At 43.5% G+C, this 23,146-nt stretch overlaps 1 protein-coding gene across 15 annotated transcripts in view; it reads left to right on the top strand.

The window, feature by feature from the left end:
• Window positions 1-23,146, top strand: part of MICAL3 (microtubule associated monooxygenase, calponin and LIM domain containing 3) — a 215,204-nt gene that overhangs the window by 115,611 nt on the left and 76,447 nt on the right. For 13 of the 15 annotated variants that reach the window (XM_058559164.1, XM_058559163.1, XM_058559169.1 and 10 more), the window contains one exon: window positions 7,447-7,633. In XM_058559164.1, coding sequence (XP_058415147.1) covers window positions 7,447-7,633 — 187 coding nt within the window. Of the gene's footprint in view, window positions 1-1,354; window positions 1,412-4,123; window positions 4,232-6,732; window positions 6,841-7,446; window positions 7,634-23,146 lie in introns of all 15 variants that reach the window. The other 2 variants (XM_058559175.1, XM_058559178.1) reach the window with 1 other exon arrangement.

The following is a 23,146-nucleotide window of genomic DNA, read 5'->3' as shown; positions in this document are numbered from 1 at the left end:
ACGTGTCTGATTTTTAAAGGCCCAGCCTGTGTCCCTGGGTCTGAGAACTGAGCTGTTGTAGGTTTAGTGACTCATCTCTCCATAAGAACTAACACTTAGGAGCATTTACTATGATCCAGGCAGTATTCTAAGTTCTTTTCAGATGTTATCTCATCAATTCCCACCATAACCCTACAAGACAGGTTCTGTTATCATCTCAATTGTACAGATGAAGAGACTGAGGCGTAGGGTAGGGAGGCCAAGTGATTCATACAAGGTCACACAGTAAGTGATGGAGCCAGGAATTGACTCCGGGTGGTGTCACTGGAGCCTGAGCTCTGGCCTCATCCTGCCTGCTGAAACATGGTGCTCATGGGCTCTGGATAGGAGGAGCCACAACGGAAGCTCTAGATCAGTTTCTCCACCAGTGAATCCTCAGTTATCCAGAGGGGAATCAGTAGCCTCCCTTGTTTCCATGATTGCCATGTTAATGGTTTCCCCAGGTCACCTGGGGCAGCCACGTGCCTGTCGTACAGATTCCCATCCCTCTCGTGTACGTGTTCCTGTCTGTTTACTGAAAATGCTTCCAGTCTTTGTCCACTTCTCCCTTTAATAAATTATGCTTTGGTCCCTTGTTCCCATTCAGGGACCACTCCCCACACTGGAGTTTCCTCTGGACTGGTGTAATGGTCATTTATTCCAGCCAGTTTCCATCCCCCTACCTTTCCTCTCTAATGTCTTGTTGTGGAAACCTTCACCCTTCTAACCTGCCTCTCCTTTTAAACCTTCCATTTAGTGCCTCTGATCTTGTGCCACCGTGTGAAAGAAGTCTGTTTGCTCCACTTTTTTACTAACCATAGTTCGTTCTTTTTTTTTTTAAATTTTTTGTGTGTGTGTGTGAGGAAGATCGGCCCTGAGCTAGCATCTGCCAATCCTCCTCTTTTTTTTTTTTTGCTGAGAAAGACTGGCTCTGGGCTAACATCCATGCCCATCTTCCTCTACTTTATATGGGACGCCGCCACAGCATGACTTGACAAGCAGTCTGTCGGTGCTCACCCAGGATCCAAACCCGCGAATCCTGGGCCAATGCAGTGGAGCGTGCGCCCTTAACCGCTTGCACTGCCGGGCTGGCCCCCATAGTTCGTTCTTCATCTGTGTAGCTGACCTCATTGGAGGCCAGGTGGGCAGAATGGCTGTGCAAAAAGTTGTCCTTGGGTCATGAATTTTACGTAGATGAGATTGTGGTTACTTGGGGTGGGGATTAGTAGGGAGCAGGGGATATGTGTTGAAATGAACTGAATTTCTGGCACTGTCACTTAGTAGGTCCAAGTAGAATATTTGAATGGAGTTTAAGTTTCTACTTTGTTGCCAACAGACGTACAGGGATCTTGATGCTGACAGCGGTGGCAAGCAGAGTCCCCACCATGAGAGGGTAAAAGAGCATGAACCATGGCATGGGATGCTGAGAGCCAAACAGATGGGGCACGCTGTGGTGGTGGGGCAGAGGGACGGTGGGGATGGTGCCCTCTCCCCTTGCTTTTTGCACGCTCTTGTCACTCAGCCAAGAGCCCGAATTCTTTTTGCTAACAACGTTGATCCATGCAAATAGCATTCACAGTAGAGCATTCATCCAGCAATCAGATCAGATATGAATCCTAAGCGTTTGTGATGTAAAGGCCTTAATGACTTCCATTTCTGTCCACCTTTCCCATTCCAAAATGTGTGCCAGTGGTAGAATAGCATAGGGGAAGGGTCTAGATCATCACCCAGGTGGCATTTGCTTAGCGTTTTTGTTTTTGTTTTTTTTTTGTAAGGAAGATCAGCCCTGAGCTAACATCTGCCAATCCTCCTCTTTTTTTGCTGAGGAAGTTTGGCCCTGGGCTAACATCCGTGCCCATCTTCCTCTACTTTGTATGGGACGCCGCCACAGCATGGCTTAACAAGTGGTGCGTCGGTGCGCGCCCAGGATCCGAACCAGCGAACCCTGGGCCGCCGAAGTGGAGCGCGCGCACTTAACTGCTTGCACCACTGGGCCGGCCCCTGCTTAGCATTTTAATAGTCAGGGATCTTGGGGTAGAAATACTGAGAGAGCCAAGCCTCTTACTGGTGTGGGAGTTCTCAAGTATGAAGAGGGTGGAGGGGAAGGAAGGTAATGGCAAGATGGGGATGCATAATGAAAAGCTTTAGCTAGTCTTTTCTAAAATCTGTACTGCTTACACTTGGCCATTGTATAATTTGGTGGAAAGCAGAGATGCCCATTTCCAAAGCCTGCTCATTTTATGAAACTGTGTTGGTTTTTATTGTTACTCTTGAAGATGCTCCCTGAGTGGGTGCTCTTCATTTCATATGGGCCTTTTTCCTTTATTTTTACCTCCCTTCTGCCTTTCCTTTCTGAGAAGTGCAGTTGTGTCTAAGCAGTGAATCCGGTTACTGCTCGGATCCAGCGGGAAGCCAGCCAGTCGTACTCCTGTCTTCCCACACCGTCTCACCAAGCTAGAAGCAGGCAGGCTGTGTGCTGCCAAGAGCTCGCGTGGACGGGGCCCTGCCGGGCGGTGAGAGGAACCCCGGAGTGGAGGCTGCCTCCTCCCATGAGCACCATGTGTGCCCAGCCTCTTTCTTCCTTCTTCCCAGGCTGTATTCCTCTCAAAAAGAAACTATTTTCACTGAGCAGGGCAATGCCCTACATTTTGTGGAATGTGTATTTAATGAGGTCCTGATGATTTTTAATGAAACGGTGCCTAAACAAAGAATGGAGGGAAGTATGTGGAATAAAAGGAGAGGTTGGCAGGGAGAAACTATTGAGAAGGCTAGGGCTGCCGTGCACAGGAGGAAAGGGAGGCTTCTGAGCTCAGGAAGCAGTAAGGTTTGCCAGGAGTTTTCTTTCATTTCCCAGTGGGCTGGTTGCCAGATTCTTCAGTGAAGCGTTCCTGTCTAGATACTATTTAGGTTCTCTTCCAGGACTTTCTCTCCACTGTTCCGTAATCTTGCTTGTGCACTCAGCTGCTCTCTGCCCCACCGTCTCCCCAACTCCCTCTTCTCTCCCCACCAGAGCTCAGTCTTGTCTCTTGTTTCTTTCTAGTGGGGGGTACTATTCTGCAGAGATCTCCCCCAGCTCCCCCCTAGGCCCTGTGTTGCTGAGCCCGCCCTGAGTGCTGAGCTGAGGGCAGTGAGCTGGCTGAACGGCTGGAGCAGAGACTGGTGACGTTCCACATGGTCCCCCCTTGAAGCTATGAAGTTAGTGTGGGCTGAAGTAGGGAGTGCTATGAGATCTGCGTGGAGCTGGAGGGGCAGAGGGCTTCTCATTACCATGACAGTACCTCTTCCTTCCACCCTGTAAATATGTCACCTGAACCTGGTAGGAAACTAAGCAGTTATTGCTTGCCAAAGCTCTCAGCCACCTTCTCACTCTCTGGGGACTGGAGGGTTCTTGGTTGCATGGATTCACCACTGAGGAAGACTCTGGCCCACTTTTGCTACACATGCTGTGTGCAGTCTACAGAGGACTTGAGGGCCTCAAGTCTTTTCTCCTGATCACTGCTGGGATTTGGCTGGCTCCTTGGCAAGCAGAGTTTCTCCAGCACTAGCAATAGGAGGAGGAGAAGCCACATTCCTGGCCTTTAAGTAGAAAGAGCGAGCTTCACTCTAGATTTGCTCGCTCTATTGTCCGCTATTTGTAAGGCCAGTGGAGTGATGAGGTGGTAGAATCTCCTTCTGCCCAGGAGAAATCCCAGCTCAGGCCAGTGAGGGGGTCTGCAGAGCACGAAGGACACGTGTGTGAGCAGGACACTGCCTCTGCCCTGCGCCACCTCCTGGCTAGCAGCATTCTCCACTGGGGGTGGATGGAGTAAGAGCACCCACAAGGGAAGACAGGGCCTTCACAGGTGGTTCACAGCTGCAGTGACCTCATGCCAGAGTGGCCTCACTGTAAGCATGAGGGAAGGACGAGCCAAAAGCAGAATGGAAGTCTTGAATGAGCCATTCATGCTTCTGGGAACTAAGAGTATTTCCTACTACATTTGTTATTTAGTTAAAGGTCTGAAGTAAAAGGGTCTAAAACTGCCACATTCCCTATGTCCAGGTCAGTGCATAACTTTTTATTTACTGTTTCTTTTCATTTTTTTTTTCTCCATCTTGTATTTTATAGCCAGAGCCTGAACCTTCTCGTCGATTTTTTGTCGACCAGTGGGAGCTTTCTCTTAGTCTCCGCTCCTCCAACCGCCCTGCCTCTCCCTCCTCTGACTCCCTCCGACAGGTAGCACGACCGGGACTGGGCACAGCTGTGTGTCATCTTCAGCTTCTGCTCACTTCACCTCCACAGATGTCACCTGGCCCAAGGGAGATTGCAGAGCCCTTAACTTTGGCTGTCTCCTGTAGGAATCCAGTGTGTGTGTTAACTTTGGCTGTCTCCTATAGGAATCCAGTGTGTGTGTGTCTGTGTGTGTGTCTGTGTAGTGTGAGGTCTGTAGGCATACACCAAAAGTTAGAGGCTGCTAGCTTTCATTGCCTCAAATTCTGTTGAAGTAAGCCCACTTTCATTATATGTCAACTGTATCAAATAATGCTTAACATTTTTCAGCCATTAGCTTTTTAAATTCCAAATGTCTTCATATTTATATGTGTTATAAAATATGAACCATATTATAATTAAATCTCTTAAATGGAGTGGTGAATATGCAGTATGCCAGGTGCCTCTTGAATTGTAATCGTTTGAGGAATGAACCCTGCTGTTGCCTACAGTGGAACTGATCCAGCTGTAGAGCAGTTTACAGAGAGATTGGAGGGTCTTTTTGCCCTCCTGTGTATGTTGCCTGTTCTTGACCCGACTATGCGTGTATGTGTGGAGGCAGATGGGTGTGTCGTGTGCAACAGCATAAGTCCAGCGATTGCTACGGTTCAGTTGTTTCTTAAGAGTGGGAAAAGGGAACCATCTGCTTTCCATGCCAGAAACAAATGGAACTTGCATCTCCACCTCTCTTGGGGGGATGCTTGTCAATATTGTCACATTACAGAGAACTGAATGCGACGATTCCTTTGCACATGGCGGCCCTGGGCTGTAATTGCTGCGGGTGCTGGTTTCTGGTGGGAGAGGAGGGTCCTGGCTGAGTGGGGAGCACCCAGGGCCTGCTCAGTGTCTCTGTCTCATGCTTGACTTCTAGGCCCCGCTCTTGCTGGTCTGCTGCAGAGTGACAGAAGTGCAACTTTCTGTTCCCTCGGTGTCAGCTATTAAAGTATCTGCTCAGCTCTGCCTGGTGTCTGTCTGCTCCAGGCCTAAGCTTCCCTAATATCCCTAATTTAAAGAAGGTTTAATCTAGGAGCCACTTGTTTTTCTCAACCACTAATGAGTATAAGCTGTGGAGTTAATGGGCAAATGGCACCAATCCTTGGAAATCTCCTTATTTTAAATTGAAAAACAAAATTGACTCCTCAGTTCCAGCTGAACCTTGGGGATTGTTTGCTTGTTTGTGCTTCTGTGGGTCTCGTGTTGACATAGGGTTAGTGTCCCCCAGAGCAGTTCTCTTGTTTGTCCCAGCCCAGGGCAAGCCATTGCTCAGGCCAGTGATTCCCTTTGTGTTTGTCCACACCAACCGCTTCCTAATGGAGTTGTGGACATCCCCAAGACAACTGCTCCTGGTGTGGTTGTGAGTCAGAATTAGACTCAGGGCTCCTCACACACGGTAGCTCCCTTACTCCACGTAGTTCATGAGAGGACTGTCACACATACTAGGTGTCTTGGCCATCTCCACACAGAAGGCTGACCTGGATGTGGACTCTCTAAAGGACCGCCAGCAGCTTTGACCTCATTCCCTGGGGACAGGCTCAAAACTGGGCTGCCTAGCGGGAAGACTTACGATTGAACTTGGGTAGTTTTCTCCTGTCACTTCTTCAACAGCCAAAAAGGATTGAGTTGGTTGGGTTTTGTCTTTTATCTTTTTTCCACCTATAAAAAAATAATTCCTCCTGGACTAGAAACACATTCTGACTTCCCAGGACTCAACTGAGCAACTTGTCTGCATGGCTGTGCTGTGTTTGAGGCGCACAGCCCAGTCTGGAAAGCTTTGGCCTCAATGCCTGGGTAGAACAGATAAATATCAACAGGGAGAAGGCGATGAGAAGGATTCCTCCAGATAAAGCTCAGGAATATTTGGTGCACGTGGCAGGGGTCATGCATGAAGCATTAATACTGAGGAAGGAGACCATCACACGTTAGACGAGGCTGTGGGCATCTGTCACCCAAGTGGAGAGTCAGCCTTGGCCAGAGTGAGCTTGGTTTCTTTCTAAATGAGGAAGTAACTTCCTGAGCCCTCTCCCAGACCGTTGAAACATGCTGTCAGCCGGTATCCGCTGTCTGGATGGGAGTTGTTCCTCTTGAATTCTTTGTATGTAATTTGAGTCACTAGGATATAGGCCCTTCTTACTCTCCTCTGTATTTGCGGCCATCCTGTCTTCCCACCTCCCCATTGCCCTGCACTATATATTCCAAAAAGATGTGAAAGACTAAGTTCCCCTTACTGAATTGAATGATTCCTGCAGCTGTTTTTCCAACCTATGGTGATACTCTGTGTGGACGCTGACACCTGTTTTTCTTACCACCAAGTCTCCCTGCTTGTGGGCACTGTGTTGGCATGGTTTGCTGCTGCACCTTGTATTCATTTTATGCCTTTCAAAGATTTTTTTTTCTGTCTTCTTAATTTATTTATTTTTTTCCTTCTCATTTCCCTTCATTCTGGTCATTTTATAATCTCCAACCAATAGAAGTATATAAAGATGTACACGGGCGGAGTGAGCTCATTGGCTGAGCAGATAGCCAATCAGCTTCAAAGGAAAGAACAGCCCAAAACCCTTCTAGACAAGAAGGACCTGGTAAGAGATATACTAAGGGCACTGTCTGTCTAGATATAACACAGCTGTGGTAAACAAACCTGGTTTGTTCTAAGTAGCTTAGTAACATATATAGTATATGCCATGTGGTAAATTTTTTTGAGATTGTCTAATTGTAACTGAATTTCTAGGACTGAAGTAGTTGTTTATAATGTTGTGTGGAAAAGCATCATCAGTATGTCTAAAAGGGATTGCTCCAGAGTCCAGGGGACCCACATCCACGCAGAACCACGTGAACACTGAGTATATATTTTTATGATACCTTCAAAATATAATTCTGTCAAAATAATGTGGTTTGATTGTTATGAACTCCTGTAAAAGGGACTCGGGTTTCCTCTTGGGTGTTGACTAATGTCGATGTGGAGCCCGCCTTGTGCAGAGTGCTGTATGGGGTACATATGACACAGTCTGCAGTTGTGCGCTGGCTGCTCTCTGGGAGAGCCAAAAGCACAGTGAGCCGTCTTAGTCTCTCGCAACAAAATCGCCCAGTGAGGGTCAGTTTCACATGTGGAGAGGAGGGGTCGAGCACCTCCTGGAGGTGAGCTGGAGAGGCATTGCCCTGAGTACCCCTCCACCTTCCCCTCACAGGGCTCTATAAAGAAGGAGTTCCCACAGAACTTGGGAGGCAGCGACACATGCTATTTTTGCCAGAAGCGGGTCTACGTGATGGAGAGGCTGAGCGCCGAAGGCAAGTTCTTCCATCGGAGCTGCTTCAAGTGTGAGCACTGCGCCGCCACCCTGCGCCTCTCGGCCTACGCCTACGACATCGAGGATGGTGAGTCCACTCGAGCCGGAGGCCGTTTCAGAGCTGAGCTGAGGGGCACTGCTCCCGTTTGAGCTGGACTTAGGGCCTTTTACTGTATTCATATGTATGTCTTTTCATTCTGCCTCTCCTCACCATTCCCAGCCATCTCCCTCTGTTCTTTGTTTTTCCTCTAAGGTTCTTTCTTAGAGTATTTCCCCAGAGTCGTGAGACTGTATTACAGCTTTGCTCAGTAATGGTGGTGATGAGAATGGCATGCGTTTACGTGTCATTTCCCTGGCTTCGCAGACACTTGCTTTCTTACCTCCTGGTGAGATTGTAAGATAAAAGGGACACAATGAGGATAAGTCTTTTTTGTCTCTACTTTAGAGAAGGGGGATTGTAGGCCTATAGAAGTCATATTTCTTGCCTAAGGTCAATGACAACAAGTTGAAACTAGATCCCATGGCCCTGAGTTCTTAGACTTTTGCTTCCTGAAATGACTGAATTGTGCCTGGCACCACCACCTCTCTCTGGCATCAGCATCTTTCTGATGAATTGAGAGCTCATTGCACAGGGCCTAAATCTAACTTACTGTGTTGTCCAAGCCCTGGCCTTTTGTGACATTTGTTGTTTTCATAGTGGAAAGACCTTGATAGCACAGAAGGTAGAAAATTATGCAAACAGATAACAAAGCCTGATAGACAGACTGAGGCAGGCTGGCATGCCTGCCGTCTGAAGACCCTTTAAGATTAATTAAAGAAGGTCATCAAAGACGTTGATGATTCTTACACCCAGTCTTACAGGATGCTGAAGGAACTTCACAAGAGGCAGTCTTACTGACTCAAAAGTAATGAAGGACTTAGATTAATAGGAGAGGGAAGTAAATCCTCACAGGGGTGGCATCGTGTCTGTTATATTGACAGGTAGTGTCTTAACTGAGAAGACTGTCAGGTGATGTCGTACGGGAGAGGGCACCATGCCATCAGTAAGGGGTCACTTCACGCACTCCTCATAGTGAGCAAACAGCAGCTCTGTCAGAAGCAGCAAGAAAGGAGCCAGAGTGTGGAACTAAGCAAAGCCAACTCTTCCCGTTGTGGTGCCTGGTCCTCTTGTTACATTAGTAAGAAGCAGCACCCAGTGAGGGAAGGATTAGGACAGTTGTGTAGATAAGGAAGGTGTGTTGTTAGGGATCACATTTTCCGTTCCACCATTCCCACATGCCTGCTCTTTGGGTAAGGCCTTTGATCTCCAAGGATAGGAGTTGGCTGGTGGAGCCCACTCGATGTCCTTTAACCGTCCTTCGTGTGCTGGGTGTTTTAGTTAGTCTTTGACTGTGAGATGTGCCTGGAAAGAAGATCCTTCATGGTCCAGTCAATTGATCCACAAATATTTTTGCCCATAGATGGTGTGCTCATCTTTGCCACATGCTCTTGAGGATACAGATGAAGTATAAAATGTGCCTCAAGGGACTTGCATTCTGATTGACATGATAAGACAAGGGCACGTGAAGCCAAAACAGACCATGGAAGAATATATGATTAAGGGCTAAGTCACATAGTACAAACACAGAGTAGGGAGAAATCAGTGAGGCTCAATAACCGTTAGGAGTGACTTAACTGGCCTCAGGCTAGACTCTGAGAGAAAAATTCACGAAGTGACTAAGAAGTAGGGGGAAGAGGTGGCATACCAGCTGAGGACGACAGGAGCCCAGATGGGAGCGCCCATGAAGTTGGGACTGGACGAGGCAGGCCAGCCCGCTGAGTGCACTGTTCCTGACACGGGGGCAAGGAGGACAAGGAGTCTAAGCCAGCTCCCCAAATTTTAACCCAGGTGAACTTTTCATCAGCTCAGCCTCTCCTCAATGGACAAGTGAACTAGAGAAAAGAATGGAATTTTAGGGGTCCTGAGGTTTTAACCTTTCTTCAGCCAAATTACTATGTGATTCAGAAATCTAAATGAGGAGCCTCAGATAAGAGAAGAACGACCAGTGAAGTTGTGGCTCAGGAGAAAGGAGATCACCGAGACACTGTGCTGGGCCCTTTAACATGTACAGTGCCATTTTGTCCTCACCACAGCCCCAAAAGGGAGCTAGTTTTATGATTATAATTTTACAAATCAGGAAACTGAATTCAGAGAAGTTGTAGGTTGCTTGTCCAAGTTCACCCAACTAGTAAGTGCTGATTTGCACTAAATGACCTCTGAGAACCCTTCCAGGTCAGACATTCTGGCATTAGTGACTCTGCGCCCATGTCAACTCCAGACTGGTAAATTGAGAATCATACACTTCAGGGAAGTATCCATGTTTCACCCTTGTCCCTGTTTATTCTTCCCTTCAGCTCTTTTATTTATTTATTTATTTAGGAAGAAAATTTTATTTTATTTTATTTTATTAATTTTTTGTTTATTGCAGTAACATTGGTTTATAACATTGTATAAATTTCAGGTGTACATCATTATACTTCTATTTCTGTATAGATTACATCATGTTCACCACCCAAATACTAATTACAACCCATCACCACACACATGTGCTGAATTATCCCTTTTGCCCTCCTCTCTCCCCCCTTCCCCTCTGGTAACCACCAATCCAGTCTCTGTCTCTATGTGTTTGTTTATTGTTGTTATTATCTACTACTTAATGAAGAAAATCATACGGTATTTGACCTTCTCCCTCTGACTTATTTCACTTTGCATAATGCCTTCAATGTCTATCCATATTGTCACAAATGGCTGGATTTCATCGTTTCTTATGGCTGAGTAGTATTCCATCGTGTATATATACCACATCTTCTTTATCCATTCGTCCCTTGATGGGCACTTAGGTTGCTTCCAAGTCTTGGCTATTGTGAATAACGCTGCAGTGAACACAGGGGTGCACGTATCTTTATGCATTGGTGTTTTCAAGTTCTTTGGATAAATACCCAGCAGTGGAATAGCTGGATCATATGGTAGTTCTATCCTTGATTTTTTGAGGAATCTCCATACTGTTTTCCATAGTGGCTGCACCAGTTTGCACTCCCACCAGCAGTGTATGAGAGTTCCCTTCTCTCCACATCCTCTCCAACACATGTTGTTTCCTGTCTTGTTAATTATAGCCATTCTGACGAGCGTGAGGAGATATCTCATTGTAGTTTTGATTTGCATTTCCCTGATAGTTAATGATTTTGAACCTCTTTTCGTGTGTCTGTTGGCCATTTGTATATCTTCTTTGGAGAAATGTCTGTTCAGGTCTTTTGCCCATTTTTTGATTGGGTTGGTAGTTTTTTTGTTGTTGAGATGCATGAGTTCTTTATATATTTTGGAGATAAGGCCCTTATCAGATGTATGGTTTGCAAATATCTTCTCCCAGTTGTTAGGTTGTCTTTTCGTTTTGTTGATGGTTTCCTTTGCTGTGCAGAAGCTTTTTGGTTTGATGTAGTCCCATTTGTTTATTTTTTCTATTGTTTCTCTTGCCCAGTCAGACATGGTGCTTGAAAATATGTTGCTAAGACCGATGTCGAAGAGCGTACTGCCTATGTTTTCTTCTAGAAGTTTCATAGTTTCAGGTCTTACCTTCAAGTCTTTAATCCATTTGGAGTTAATTTTTGTGTGTGGTGTAAGGTAAGGGTCTACTTTCATTTTTTTGCATGTGGCTATCCAGTTTTCCCAACACCATTTGTTGAAGAGACTTTCTTTTCTCCATTGTATGTTCTTGGCTCCTTTGTCAAAGATTAGCTGTCCATAGATGTGTGGGTTTATTTCTGGGCTTTCGATTCTATTCCATTGATCTGTGTGTCTGTTTTTGTGCCAGTACCATGCTGTTTTAGTTACTATGGCTTTGTAGTATATTTTGAAATCAGGGAGTGTGATACCTCCAGCTTTGTTCTTTTTTCTCAGGATTCCTTTACCTATTCAGGGTCTTTTGTTGTTCCATATAAATTTTAGGATTCTTTGCTCTATTTCTGTGAAAAATGTTGTTGGAACTTTGATAGGGATTGCATTGAATCTATAGATGGCTTTAGGAAGTATGGACAGCTTAACTATGTTAATTCTTCCGATCCAAGAGCATGGAATATCTTTCCATTTCTTTGTGTCTTCTTCAATTTCTTTCAGCAATGTTTTATAGTTTTCCATGTACAGCTCTTTCACCTCTTTGGTTAAGTTTATTCCTAGGTATTTTATTATTTTTGTTGTAATTGTAAATGGGATGGTATGCTTAATTTCTCTTTCTGCTACTTCGTTGTTACTGTATAGAAATGCAACTGATTTTTGTATGTTGATTTTGTATCCTGCAACTTTACCGTATTCGTTTATTACTTCTAAAAGTTTTCTGGTGGATTCTTTAGGGTTTTCTATATATAAAATCATGTCATCTGCAAATAGTGAGAGTTTCACTTCTCCCTTTCCAATTTGGATCCCTTTTATTTCTTTCTCTTGCCTGATTGCTCTGGCTAGGACTTCCAGTACTATGTTAAATAGGAGTGGTGACGGTGGGCATCCTTGTGTGGTTCCTGTTCTTAGAGCGATAGCTTTCAGTTTTTCACCAATGAGGATGATATTAGCTGTGGGTTTCTCATATATGGTCTTTATTACATTGAGGTATTTTCCTTCTATACCCATTTTATTCAGAGTTTGTCTCATAAATGGATGCTGTATCTTGTCAAATGCTTTCTCTGCATCTATTGAGATGATCATGTGATTTTTATTCTTCATTTTATTAATGTGGTGTATCACGTTGATTGATTTGCAAATGTTAAACCATCCCTGCGTACCTGGATTAAATCCCACTGGATCATGGTGCATAACCTTTTTAACGTATTGTTGTATGCGATTTGCTAGTATTTTGTTGAGGATTTTTGCATCGATGTTCATCAGTGATATTGGCCTGTAATTTTCTGTTTGTGTTGTCCTTGTCTGGTTTTGGTTTCAGGGTAATGTCAGCTTCGTAGAGTGAGTTAGGGAGCTTCCCCCCCTCCTCAATTTTTTGGAAGAGTTTGAGAAGGATAGGTATTAAGTCTTCTTTGACTGTTTGGTAGAATTCACCAGGGAAGCCGTCTGGTCCTGGACTTTTATTTTTGGGGAGGTTTTTGATTACTATTTCTATCTCCTTACTGGTGATTGATCTATTCAAATTCTCTACTTCTTCTTGATCCAGTTTTGGAAGGTTGTATGATTCTAAGAATTTATCCATTTCTTCCAGATTGTCGAATTGGTTGGCATATAGCTTTTCATAGTATTCTCTTATAATCTTTTGTATTTCTGAGGTGTCTGTTGTAATTTCTCCTCTTTCATTTCTGATTTTACTTATTTGTGCCTTCTCTCTTTTTTTCTTGGTGAGTCTAGCTAAAGGTGTTTGTCAATTTTGTTGATCTTTTCAAAGAACCAGCTCTTGGTTTTATTAATTTTTTCTATTGTTTTTTTGGAATCTATTTCATTTATTTCTGCTCTGATTTTTATTATTTCCCTTCTTCTACTGATTTTGGGCTTTGTTTGTTCTTCTTTTTCCAGTTCCTTTAGGTGCATTGTTAGATTGTTTATTTGAGATTTTTCTTGTTTGTTGTGATAGGCGTGTATTGCTATAAACTTCCCTCTTAGAACCGCTTTTGCTGTATCCCATAAATTCTGGCATGTCGTATTTTCATTTTCGCTTGTCTCCAGGTATTTTTTGATTTCTTCGTTGACCCAGTCTTTGTTCAGTAGCATTTTGTTTAATCTCCACTTATTTGTGGCTTTTCTGATTTTCTTTCTATAGTTGATTTCTGGTTTCATACCGTTGTGGTCAGAAAAGATGCTTGGTATTATTTCAATCTTCTTAAATTTATGGAGACTTGTTTTGTGGCCTAATATGTGATCAATCCTGGAGAATGTTCCATGTGCATTTGAAAAGAACGTGTATTTTTTGGTTTTTGGATGGAATGCTCTGTATATATCTACTAGGTCCATCTGTTCTAGTGTGTCATTTAATGCCAGTGTTTCCTTATTGATCTTCTGTTTGGATGATCTATGCATTGGTGTAAGTGGAGTGTTAAAGTCCCCTACTATTATGGTGTTACTGCCTCTTTCTGTTTTTATGTCTGTTAACAATTGCTTTATATATTTAGGTGCACCTACATTGGGTGCGTAGATATTTACAAGTGTTATATCCTCTTGTTGGCTTGTTCCCTTGATCATTATGTAATGCCCTTCTTTGTCTCTTTTTACAGTTTTTGTTTTAAAGTCTGTTTTGTCTGATATGAGTACTGCTACCCCAGCTTTCTTTTCATTGCCATTTGCATGGAGTATCTTTTCCCATCCCTTCACTTTCAGTTTGTGAGTGTCTTTAGGTCTGAAGTGTGTTTCTTGTATGCAGCATATATATGGGTCTTGTTGTTTTATCCAATCAGCCAACCTATGCCTTTTAATTGGAGCATTTAATCCATCGACGTTTAAAGTAGCTATTGATAAGTATGTTCTTACTGCCATTTTTTAACTTTTTTTTTCTCAGTGTTTTAGTAGTCCTTCTCTGTTCCTTTCTTCTTCTATACAGCATCGATGGTCTCTTTAGTTTGACCTCTGTCTGAAAGCTCTACTCTTTAACTCCCCTCCTCCCTCCTTTTATACTTTTGATATCATATCTAACCTCTTTTTTGTGTATTGTATCCATTACCCTCTTATCATGGAAATAGATAATATTTCCTATTTGTGGTCTTCTCTTTTCCCCTATAAATCAGTCCCTTTAACATTTCTTGTAGCACTGGTTTCTTGGTGACAAACTCCTTTAATTGCTTGTCTGGGAAATTTTTGATCTCTCCTTCCCTTTTGAATGATAACCTTGCTGGGTGGAGTATTCTTGGCTGTAAGTTTTTTCCTTTTAGCACTTTAAATATATCGTGCCACTCTCTTCTAGCCTGTAAGGTTTTTGCTGAGAAGTCAGCTGTTAACCTTATGGGGTTTCCTTTGTATGTAACTTGACATTCTCTTGCGGCTTTTAGGATTCTCTCTTTATCTTTAATTCTGGACATTTTGATTATGATGTGTCTTGGTGTGGGCCTCTTTGGGTTTATCTTGTTTGGGGCTCTCTGTGTCTTGGTGTGGGCCTCTTTGGGTTTATCTTGTTTGGGGCTCTCTCTACCTGGATGTCTGTTTGCTTCCTTAGGTTAGGGAAGTTTTCATCTATTATTTCTTGAAATAGATTCTCTGCCCCTTTGTCTCGCTCTTCTCCTTCCGGGATACCTATAACACGGATGTTAGTGCGCCTGATGTTGTCCCAGAGGTCCCTTAGACTGTCCTCACTCTTTTTAATTCTTTTCTCTTTTACCTGTTCAGCTTGGCTAATTTCTTCTAGTCTTTCGTCCAGCTCACAGATCCGTTCTTCTGTATCCTCTACTCTGCTTTTGAGTCCCTCTAATGAATTTTTCATTTCCAGTATTGTATTCTTCATTTCTGATTGGTTCTTTTTTATATCTTCCATTTCTTTGTTGACATTCTCACTGAGTTCATCTATTCTTCTCCCCAGATCAGTGAGCAACCTTAACGCTCTTTGTTTGAACTCTCTGTCAGGTAGGTTGCTCATTTCTGTTTCACTTAGTTCCTTTTCTGGGGTTTTGTCCTGTTCCCTTACTTGGAATGTATTCCTTTGCCTCCTCATTTTGCCTCTTTCCCTGTGCTTGTGTCTACATATTAGGTAGGTCAGCTACGTTTCCTGCTCTTGGATAGGTGACCTTATGTAAGTGATGGCTTAGGAGGCCTGCAGTGTGCTTCCCTCAGTTCTCAATGTTCCGGGGGTGACCCCTATGTGGGCTATGTGTGTCCTTCTCTTGTGGCCTGTTTGCTATCCCTGTAGGTGCCCAGGGAGGCTGAGTTATGCTCCTGGCCAGCTGTTGTAATGCTCAGCTGCTTGTAGTTGTTGTGGGCCCTTCAGTCTCCTTATCGGGTGTGGGGAGCCCCAGCACAGTTGGCTGCAAGTTCTAATACCACATTTGTGTTGCAGTGTTTCTTTTAAGTGAGTAGGCCCCCAGCGTGGCAGGTTGTTAGGCTCAGGGCCTTACAATTGCTATAAGCCTCCAGCCTTTAGGTCTCTTGTCAGCTCTCTGAGGATTGCAGCTGGGTGGGGCTGGCCTCAGGCACAGGAGCACCCAATTGTTTCAGGCTCTGGAAGGCGGGGCAAACCCCCTGTGTGTGTCTTTGAGAAGCACAAGTCTTCTGCAGCTGACAAGCCCTGCCGCCCACAGGCCCACACACACAGTCAACACAGTCCTGCCCCGTGTGCGCGCCCCAACCTTGAAGCGGACCCAGTCTCTCCACGGCGGGAGCCCCACACAGTTCACCACCACCCCACTCTCTCCACCCATTCTTTGTGCACGCCCTGCCCCACTGAAGTGGGCTCAGTTGCCAGGCTGCAGAGAATCCAGTCACCAATCTATGCAGGCCCACAAGTTGCCTGAGGGCTTGTTGTTGGGTGGGGCCAGTCTCTAGGGTGGGCTGCCTGCCCTGGCTGAGCTGGATTAAATCCGGTGCTCTAGGTGGGGCAGACCCTGGGCTAGCAGGCCTCAAGGAGAACTCCAATGGCGTCTGTGTCAGCACGCCCACACCACGCCACAACAATGGCCGCCGCCGATGTCCCAGTCCCTGGAGAGGTCTCACCTCTCACCGAGATGCACACAGGGCCTATTAGGTGAGTCTCTTTTCACCAAAGCACTGTGCACCTTTCTTTCTGGTGATTTTAGGTTGCTTTCTGAAACGGGTGAGTTTGTGCATGGGCACTTTAAGAGCCGGTTTTAATTTCTTTGTGAACCAGCATTTCTAGGGGTATTCCCCAATGTTTTAGTAGCAGGCAAAATCAGATATTATGCCACTCGTCTCGATTGTGCTGGGTCCACAAAATGCCCCCATCGGGGGTGCTCCCGGCTCAGGGCCCCGCTCCTCCAGGGAGGCTGCGTACCTGTGGGCTGCTCCGGGGTGGCCGTGAGGTGCTGCGGCTTGTGAAGGTGGCGTTTTTTTCTATGCAGAAGGGAGTTTCTGCCTCTTCTACCTTAGTTAAGATTGTCCGTTGTTGCAGGAGTTCCTCTTATCCAGTTTTCAGTTCTGTCTTAGGGGTAATTTTTCCACGAGTAGTTGTAAATTGGCTGTGTCCGTGGGAGGAGGTGAGTTCAGAGTCTGCCTACGCCGCCATCTTGACCTCCTCACCCCCTTCAGCTCTTTTAAAAGGATGTAGTCTGCTCTAAAACTGTGCTACTCTTTCCCTTGCCAAATACTAGCTTATTTTTGACTGCAGCCAATTCTTAAGACAAGGACTGTAAATCAGACAGTCTGTCAAGGAGAGAAAACACACGATACCTGCTGAGGTGGCTGTGAAGGGCTGCCCTCAGTAGAGACAAGCCTGAAACCATCCCCTGCTTTCTCTCTCTGCTAGTACCATCCTGACCAGCCACTGCATCTTCTACCTGGACTACTGGTCTGCCTGCCTCTACCATTGCCCCCTACAGTCTGCTTCCATAAAGCAACCCAAGGGATCTTAAATGGATGTAAATCAAATCTTGCCAGTCTCTTGCTTTGTTCCCTTACTGCCCACTGCAGTACAGATGGAGCAGTCTATCTGTGGAATAGAATCTCCATCTTCCCAGGCTGAGAGTTCGCATGTTTACCCCAGCCTGTATCTCCAGCTTCTCCGCTGTCACCTGTCCCCTAGCTCACTGTACACCTGCCACACTGGTCTCTTTTCCCTTCCATAAACATGATTAGGCCATTGCTACCTTAGAACTTGGTACTAGCTATCTCCTCTCCTGGAATGCACTTCCCTCTAATCTTCACAGGGTGGGCTTCTTGTCATTCACATCTCCACTTTCCTAGTCACCCTTCAGAGAGGCATTCGCAGATCTGATCTACAGTGCTCGCCACTGCCTGATACTTATTCATACATCCTCTGCTCCATCGGAGCAGAGACTAGTCAGTCTGCTTTCAGTGTTTGGATTGGTACCTGTCATACAGTGGCACTCGGGGAGTTGTTGAATGGATGAATACATGGCCCACTTCACTGTAGGCTTGCCCTTTAGCCATCTGTTTTCTCAAATTCCCTCGCCAGTCACTCCCATATTTAATTATCAAGATTCCTTAATTTATTTAGATCATCTGAGATCAGTGACTTGACAGAATCACCCATAATTTATAGTTAGTTTATAACACTGGCATGCCTGTATTTATTAATTGAGACAGGCACCATAGTGGAATGACTAGAAGTATAGACTCTGAGGGGCTTCCTAGAGTCAGATCCTGCCTGACTTTCCGGGGTGTGGGACACTTTGGGCAGGTTGCCTTGCCTTTCTGTGCCTCAGCTGGAAAAAGGTGGATAATAGCAGTACCAGCGTCATTGGGTTTTGAGGAGTAAGTGAGTCGATAGATGTAAAGCAGTTATTATAGTGTCTGGCACATGGTAAATGTTAGATAAAAATTAGCTCTTTTTGTTATTAGTCTAAGAAGCAAAAAGTACCACAAAGTTGAGTTTGGGAAGGAGTACGAGGAGATAAATTAATTGAGCATCTAAAATATATGATGTGTGATATCTCGTTTACTTATCTCAACCTATGAGATGAGTATTCATATTCTGTGTGAGCAAACGTGTTTCAGGAGGCTGACTAGTTCCCATAGCTATTGAGTAGTTGAAAGAGTATTTAAACTGAAATCTGACTTCAATGCTCATGTTCCTTCTGTCATGTTGTACTGTATTCCTAGCGAAAACAAGTTTCTGGAATTGTCTTGAAAATTACCTTTTGATTAGGCTTGTGGGACTTGTTTTTGAAACCTAAACCTGTTTTCTTTATTAATTTAGTATACCATAGCAGAATTCTATGAAGATTCCCTGGTAGATTAGCCTATTGAGTTATATTTTAAAATCTAGGATTCTACTTTAATAGAAAAAAACAAATTAATGAAGAAAAGTATGAAAGTAAGTATAACTGATTGTAATTTTCTAATACTATAATAAACAAGACTCTTGGTTACGAGTAACAGAAACCCAAGTCAGATTAAAGTGTAAGCGTTAGATTTGCATCTTCCTTCCAGAGAGCGTCTCAGAGACGGGCTGCCCTTTCTCTCTCAGGAGCCATAGAACTCCCCAGAATGGCTGTGGTTAGCCTGGCTTAGCCACATGCCAAGTCCTAGAGCATGTATCTGGGGGTGGGCTGGAGGGAAAGGGGACATTCTGACTGCCCAGTCTGGGTCGCATATCCACTTCTGCCGTGGGTGATATCAGCCACGTGGTTGATGCCGATCAGAGTCACGTGGAGGAGGGGGGAGTGCTCCTTAAAGGATGAGACACAGAACAGACAGAAAAGTAGTATGTGATCCAACTACTAATACATTTTGTCTTGTCCTAATTATATTTTATCCTGGTGAAAATTCACAAAAGTGAAATGGTTTATTACAGATTATAAAAGGAGATTGTGTCCAAGCTGAAAAAAATTACCCATGACTCAACTCCCCTCTTAGAGAAATGAGCAGTGGGGTTGATGGTCCTGTGGCTGTCAGTGTTGCTGACAGTAGAGATAGTGTCTCTGAGTTCTGCTTAAGTGCTGGTAGCTAATCGGAAGTTCTAGTTCAGAAAACATACTATGTATATGAATATTATTTGAAATTATGGAAATCTATAAACAATATTTTTCTAAAAGATTTATTCAGCATTGGGAGTGGGGGGAGTGCAGGTAAAAGATAAACAAGTCAGTTACTTCGTAGTAAAGGAGAGAGAGATAATCAGATCCAGGTGAAGGGAAAAGGGAGAATGCTGTCTCATCTCTATTTCCTTTGACTTTTAGGTCCTCCTTTTTTTTTTTCCTTTTTTTCTCAGCTTCGTCGAGATATAATTGACACATAACATTGTGTAAGTTTAAGGTGTACCAGTGTTGATGTGATTCATTTATAAGTTGTGAAATGATTACCATCATAGTGTTAGCTACAGCTTTCCTCCTGGCACTTAGTTACTAATTCTTTTTTGTGGTGAGCGCATTTAAGATCCACTATCTTAGCAACATTCAAGTATATGATACAGTATTATTAGCTATAATCATCATGGGGTACGTTAGATCCCCAAACCTGATAATCTTATAACTGGAAGTTTGTACCCTTTGACCAGTATCTCCCCATTTTCCCCCACCCCTCAACCCCTGGTAATCACCACTTGACTCTGTTACTCTGAGTTTGTCTTTTTTAGTTTCCACATACAAGTGATATCATATAGTATTTGTCTCTCACTTATTTCACTTAGCATAATGCCCTCAAGGTCCATCCAAGTTGTTGCAAATAGCAGGATTTCCTTCTTTCTCATGGCTGAATAAGATTCTATTGTCTGTATATATCACATCTTCTTTATCCATTCATCCGTTGACGGACACTTAGTTTATTTCCATATCTTGGCTATTGTGAATAATGCTGCAGTGAACTTGGGAGCACAGATATTCCTATGAGATCCTGATTTCGGTTTCTTTGGATAAATTCCCGGAAGTAGGATTGCTGGATCATATGGTAGTTCTGTTTGTGAGGTATTGAGGACCTTCCATACCGTTTTCCATAGGGGCCGCACCAATTTACATTCCCACCAACAGTGTACAAGGGTTCCCTTTTCTCTACATCCTCGCCAACACTTATCTCTTGTCTTTTTGATAATAGCCGTTCTAACAGGTATGAGGTGATAGCTCATTGTGGTTTTGATTTGCATTTCCTTATGACCAGTAATGTTGAGCACCTTTTCATCTACCAGTTGGCCATTTGTATGTCTTTTTTGGAAAACTGTCCATTCAGTTCCTGTGCCCATTTTTTAATTGGGTTGCTAGTTTTTTTGCTATTGAGTTGTATAAAATTCTTTATTTATTTTGGATATTAACCCCTTATCAGATCTGTGATTTACAGATGTTTTCTCCCATCCCATAAGTTGCTTTTTCATGTTGCTGATTGTTTCTTTAGCTGTGCAGAAGCTTTTAAGTTTGATGTAGTCCCACTTGTTTATTTTTTGCTTTTGTTTCATGTGCTTTAGGTGTCAAATCCAGGAAATCACTGCCAAGAACCATGTCAAGGAGCTTTTCCCCTGTTTTCTTCTAGGAATTTTACAGTTCAGGTCTTAACATTGAAGTCTTTAATCAATTTCTAGTTAATTTTTGTGAGTGGTGTAAGATAGGGGTCTAATTTCATTCTTCTACATGTTGTTATCCAGTTTTCCCAAAACCATTTATTGAAGAGACTTCCATTTTCCGTTAGTATTCTTGGCTCCCTGGTCAAATATTAGTTAACTGTATATGCAAGGGTTTCTTTCTGGGCTCTCAGTTCTGTTCTGTTGGTCTGTGTGTGTATTTTTATGCCACTACCATACTGTTTTGATTACTGTAGCTTTGCAGTATAGCTTTAAATCAGGAAGTATGATGCTTCAAGCTTTGTTCTTCTTCCTCAGGATTGCTTTGGCTATTTGGGGTCTTTTGTGCCTCAATACAAATTTTAGGATTGTTTTTTCTATTTCTGTGAAAAATGCCATTGGAATTTTGATAGCGATTACATTGAATCTATAGATCACTTTGGGTAATATGGGCATTTTAACAATATTAATTCTTCTGATCCATGAATATGGGATATCTTTCCATTTGTTGATGAAACTTCTTCAATTTCTTTCATCAAAGTCGTGTAGTTTTTAGGATACAGATCTTTCACCTCCTTGGTTAAATTTATTCCTAAGTATTTTACTGTTCTTGATGCTATTGTGAATGAGATTGTTTTCTTCATTTCTTTTTCAGATGTTTTGTTGTTAGTGTATAGAAACACAACTGTTTTCTGTATGTTGATTTTGTGTCCTGCACCTTTACTGAATTTGTTGATTAGTTCTAGCAGTTTTTTGGTGGAGTGTTTAGGATTTTCTATATATAAAGTCGTATTGTCTGCAAACAAAGACAGTTTTACTTCTTCCTTTCCTATTTGGATGCCTTTTATTTCTTTTTCTTGCCTAATTGCTCTTACTAGGACTTAAACAGTACTATGGTGAATAGGAGAGGTGAGAGTGGGCAGCCTTGTCTTGTTCCTGATCTTAGAGGAAAAGCTTTCAGACTTTCAAGTATGGTGTTGGCTGTGAGTGTGTCATATGTGGCTTTTACTGTATTGAGGTATGTTCCTTCTGTACCCAATTTTTTTTTTTAATCTTTTTTTTTTTGTGTGAGGAGATCAGCCCTGTGCTAACATCCGCCAATCCTCCTCTTTTTTTGCTGAGGAAGACGGCCCTGGGCTAACATCTGTGCCCATCTTCCTGCACTTTATATGGGACGCCGCCACAGCATGGCTTGCCAAGCAGTGCGTCGGTGCGCGCCCGGGATCCGAACCAGCGAACCCCGGGCCGCCGCAGCGGAACGCACGCACTTAACCGCTTGCGCCACCGGGCCGGACCCTAATCTTTTTTTTTTTTTAAATAATTTTTATTTATTTATTTTTTCCCCCCAAAGCCCCAGTAGATAGTTGTATGTCATAGCTGCACGTTCTTCCAGTTGCTGTACGTGGGATGCGGCCTCAGCATGGCCGGAGAAGCGGTGTGTTGGTGCGCACCCAGGATCCGAACCCGGGCTGCCAGCAGTGGAGCGCGCGCTCTTAACTGCTAAGCCATGGGGCCAGCCCTGTACCCAATTTTTTGAGTGTTTTTATCATGAAAGGATATTGTGCTTTGTCAAATGCTTTTTCTGCATCTATTGAGATGATCATATAATTTTTATCTTTCTATTAATGTGGTGTGTCACATTTATTGATTTGTATATATCAAACCATCCTCATCCCAGGGATAAATCCCACTTTATTATGTTGAATGATCCTTTTAATGTGCTGTTGAATTCAATTTGCTAATATTTTGTTGAGAATTTTTGCATTTATGTTCATCAAGGATGTTGGTCTGTAATTTTCTTTTCTTGTAATGTCCTTATCTGGTTTTTGGATCAGGGTAACGCTAGCCTTGTAAAATGAGTTTGGTAGTGTTCCCTCCTGTTCAGTGTTTTGGAAGAGTTTGGGAAGGATTGCTGTTCATTCTCCTTTAAAGGGTTGGTAGAATTCACCAGTGAAACCATCTGGTTCTTGGCTTTTCTGTTTTGGGGGAAGGTTTGGGTTACTGATTTAATCTCTTTACTCGATATTGGTCTTTTCAGATTTTCTGTTTCTTTGTAATTCAGTCTGGGTAGATTGTATGTTTCTAGGAATTTATCCATTTCTTCTAGGTTGTCCATTTCATTGCTGTACAACTGTTCATAATAGTTTCTCATGATCATTTGTATTTCTCTGGTATCTGATATAATGTCTCCTTTCGCATTTCTGATTTTATTTACTTGAGTCCTCTCTCTGTTTTTCTGAATTATTCTGGTAAAGGTTTGTCAATTTCGTTCTTTTTTTTTTTTTTTTTGTGAGGAAGATCAGCCCTGAGCTAACATCCATGCTAATCCTCCTCTTTTTGCTGAGGAAGACCGGCTCTGAGCTAACATCTATTGCCAATCCTCCTCCTTTTTCTCCCCAAAGCCCCAGTAAATAGTTGTATGTCATAGTTGCACATCCTTCTAGTTGCTGTATGTGGGACGCAGCCTCAGC

This window comes from Diceros bicornis, chromosome 17, assembly GCF_020826845.1.
Source record: "Diceros bicornis minor isolate mBicDic1 chromosome 17, mDicBic1.mat.cur, whole genome shotgun sequence".
NCBI lineage: Eukaryota > Metazoa > Chordata > Mammalia > Perissodactyla > Rhinocerotidae > Diceros > Diceros bicornis.
The sequence above is the reverse complement of the archived record's forward strand: the minus strand, read 5'-3'. Positions and strand labels throughout refer to the sequence as shown.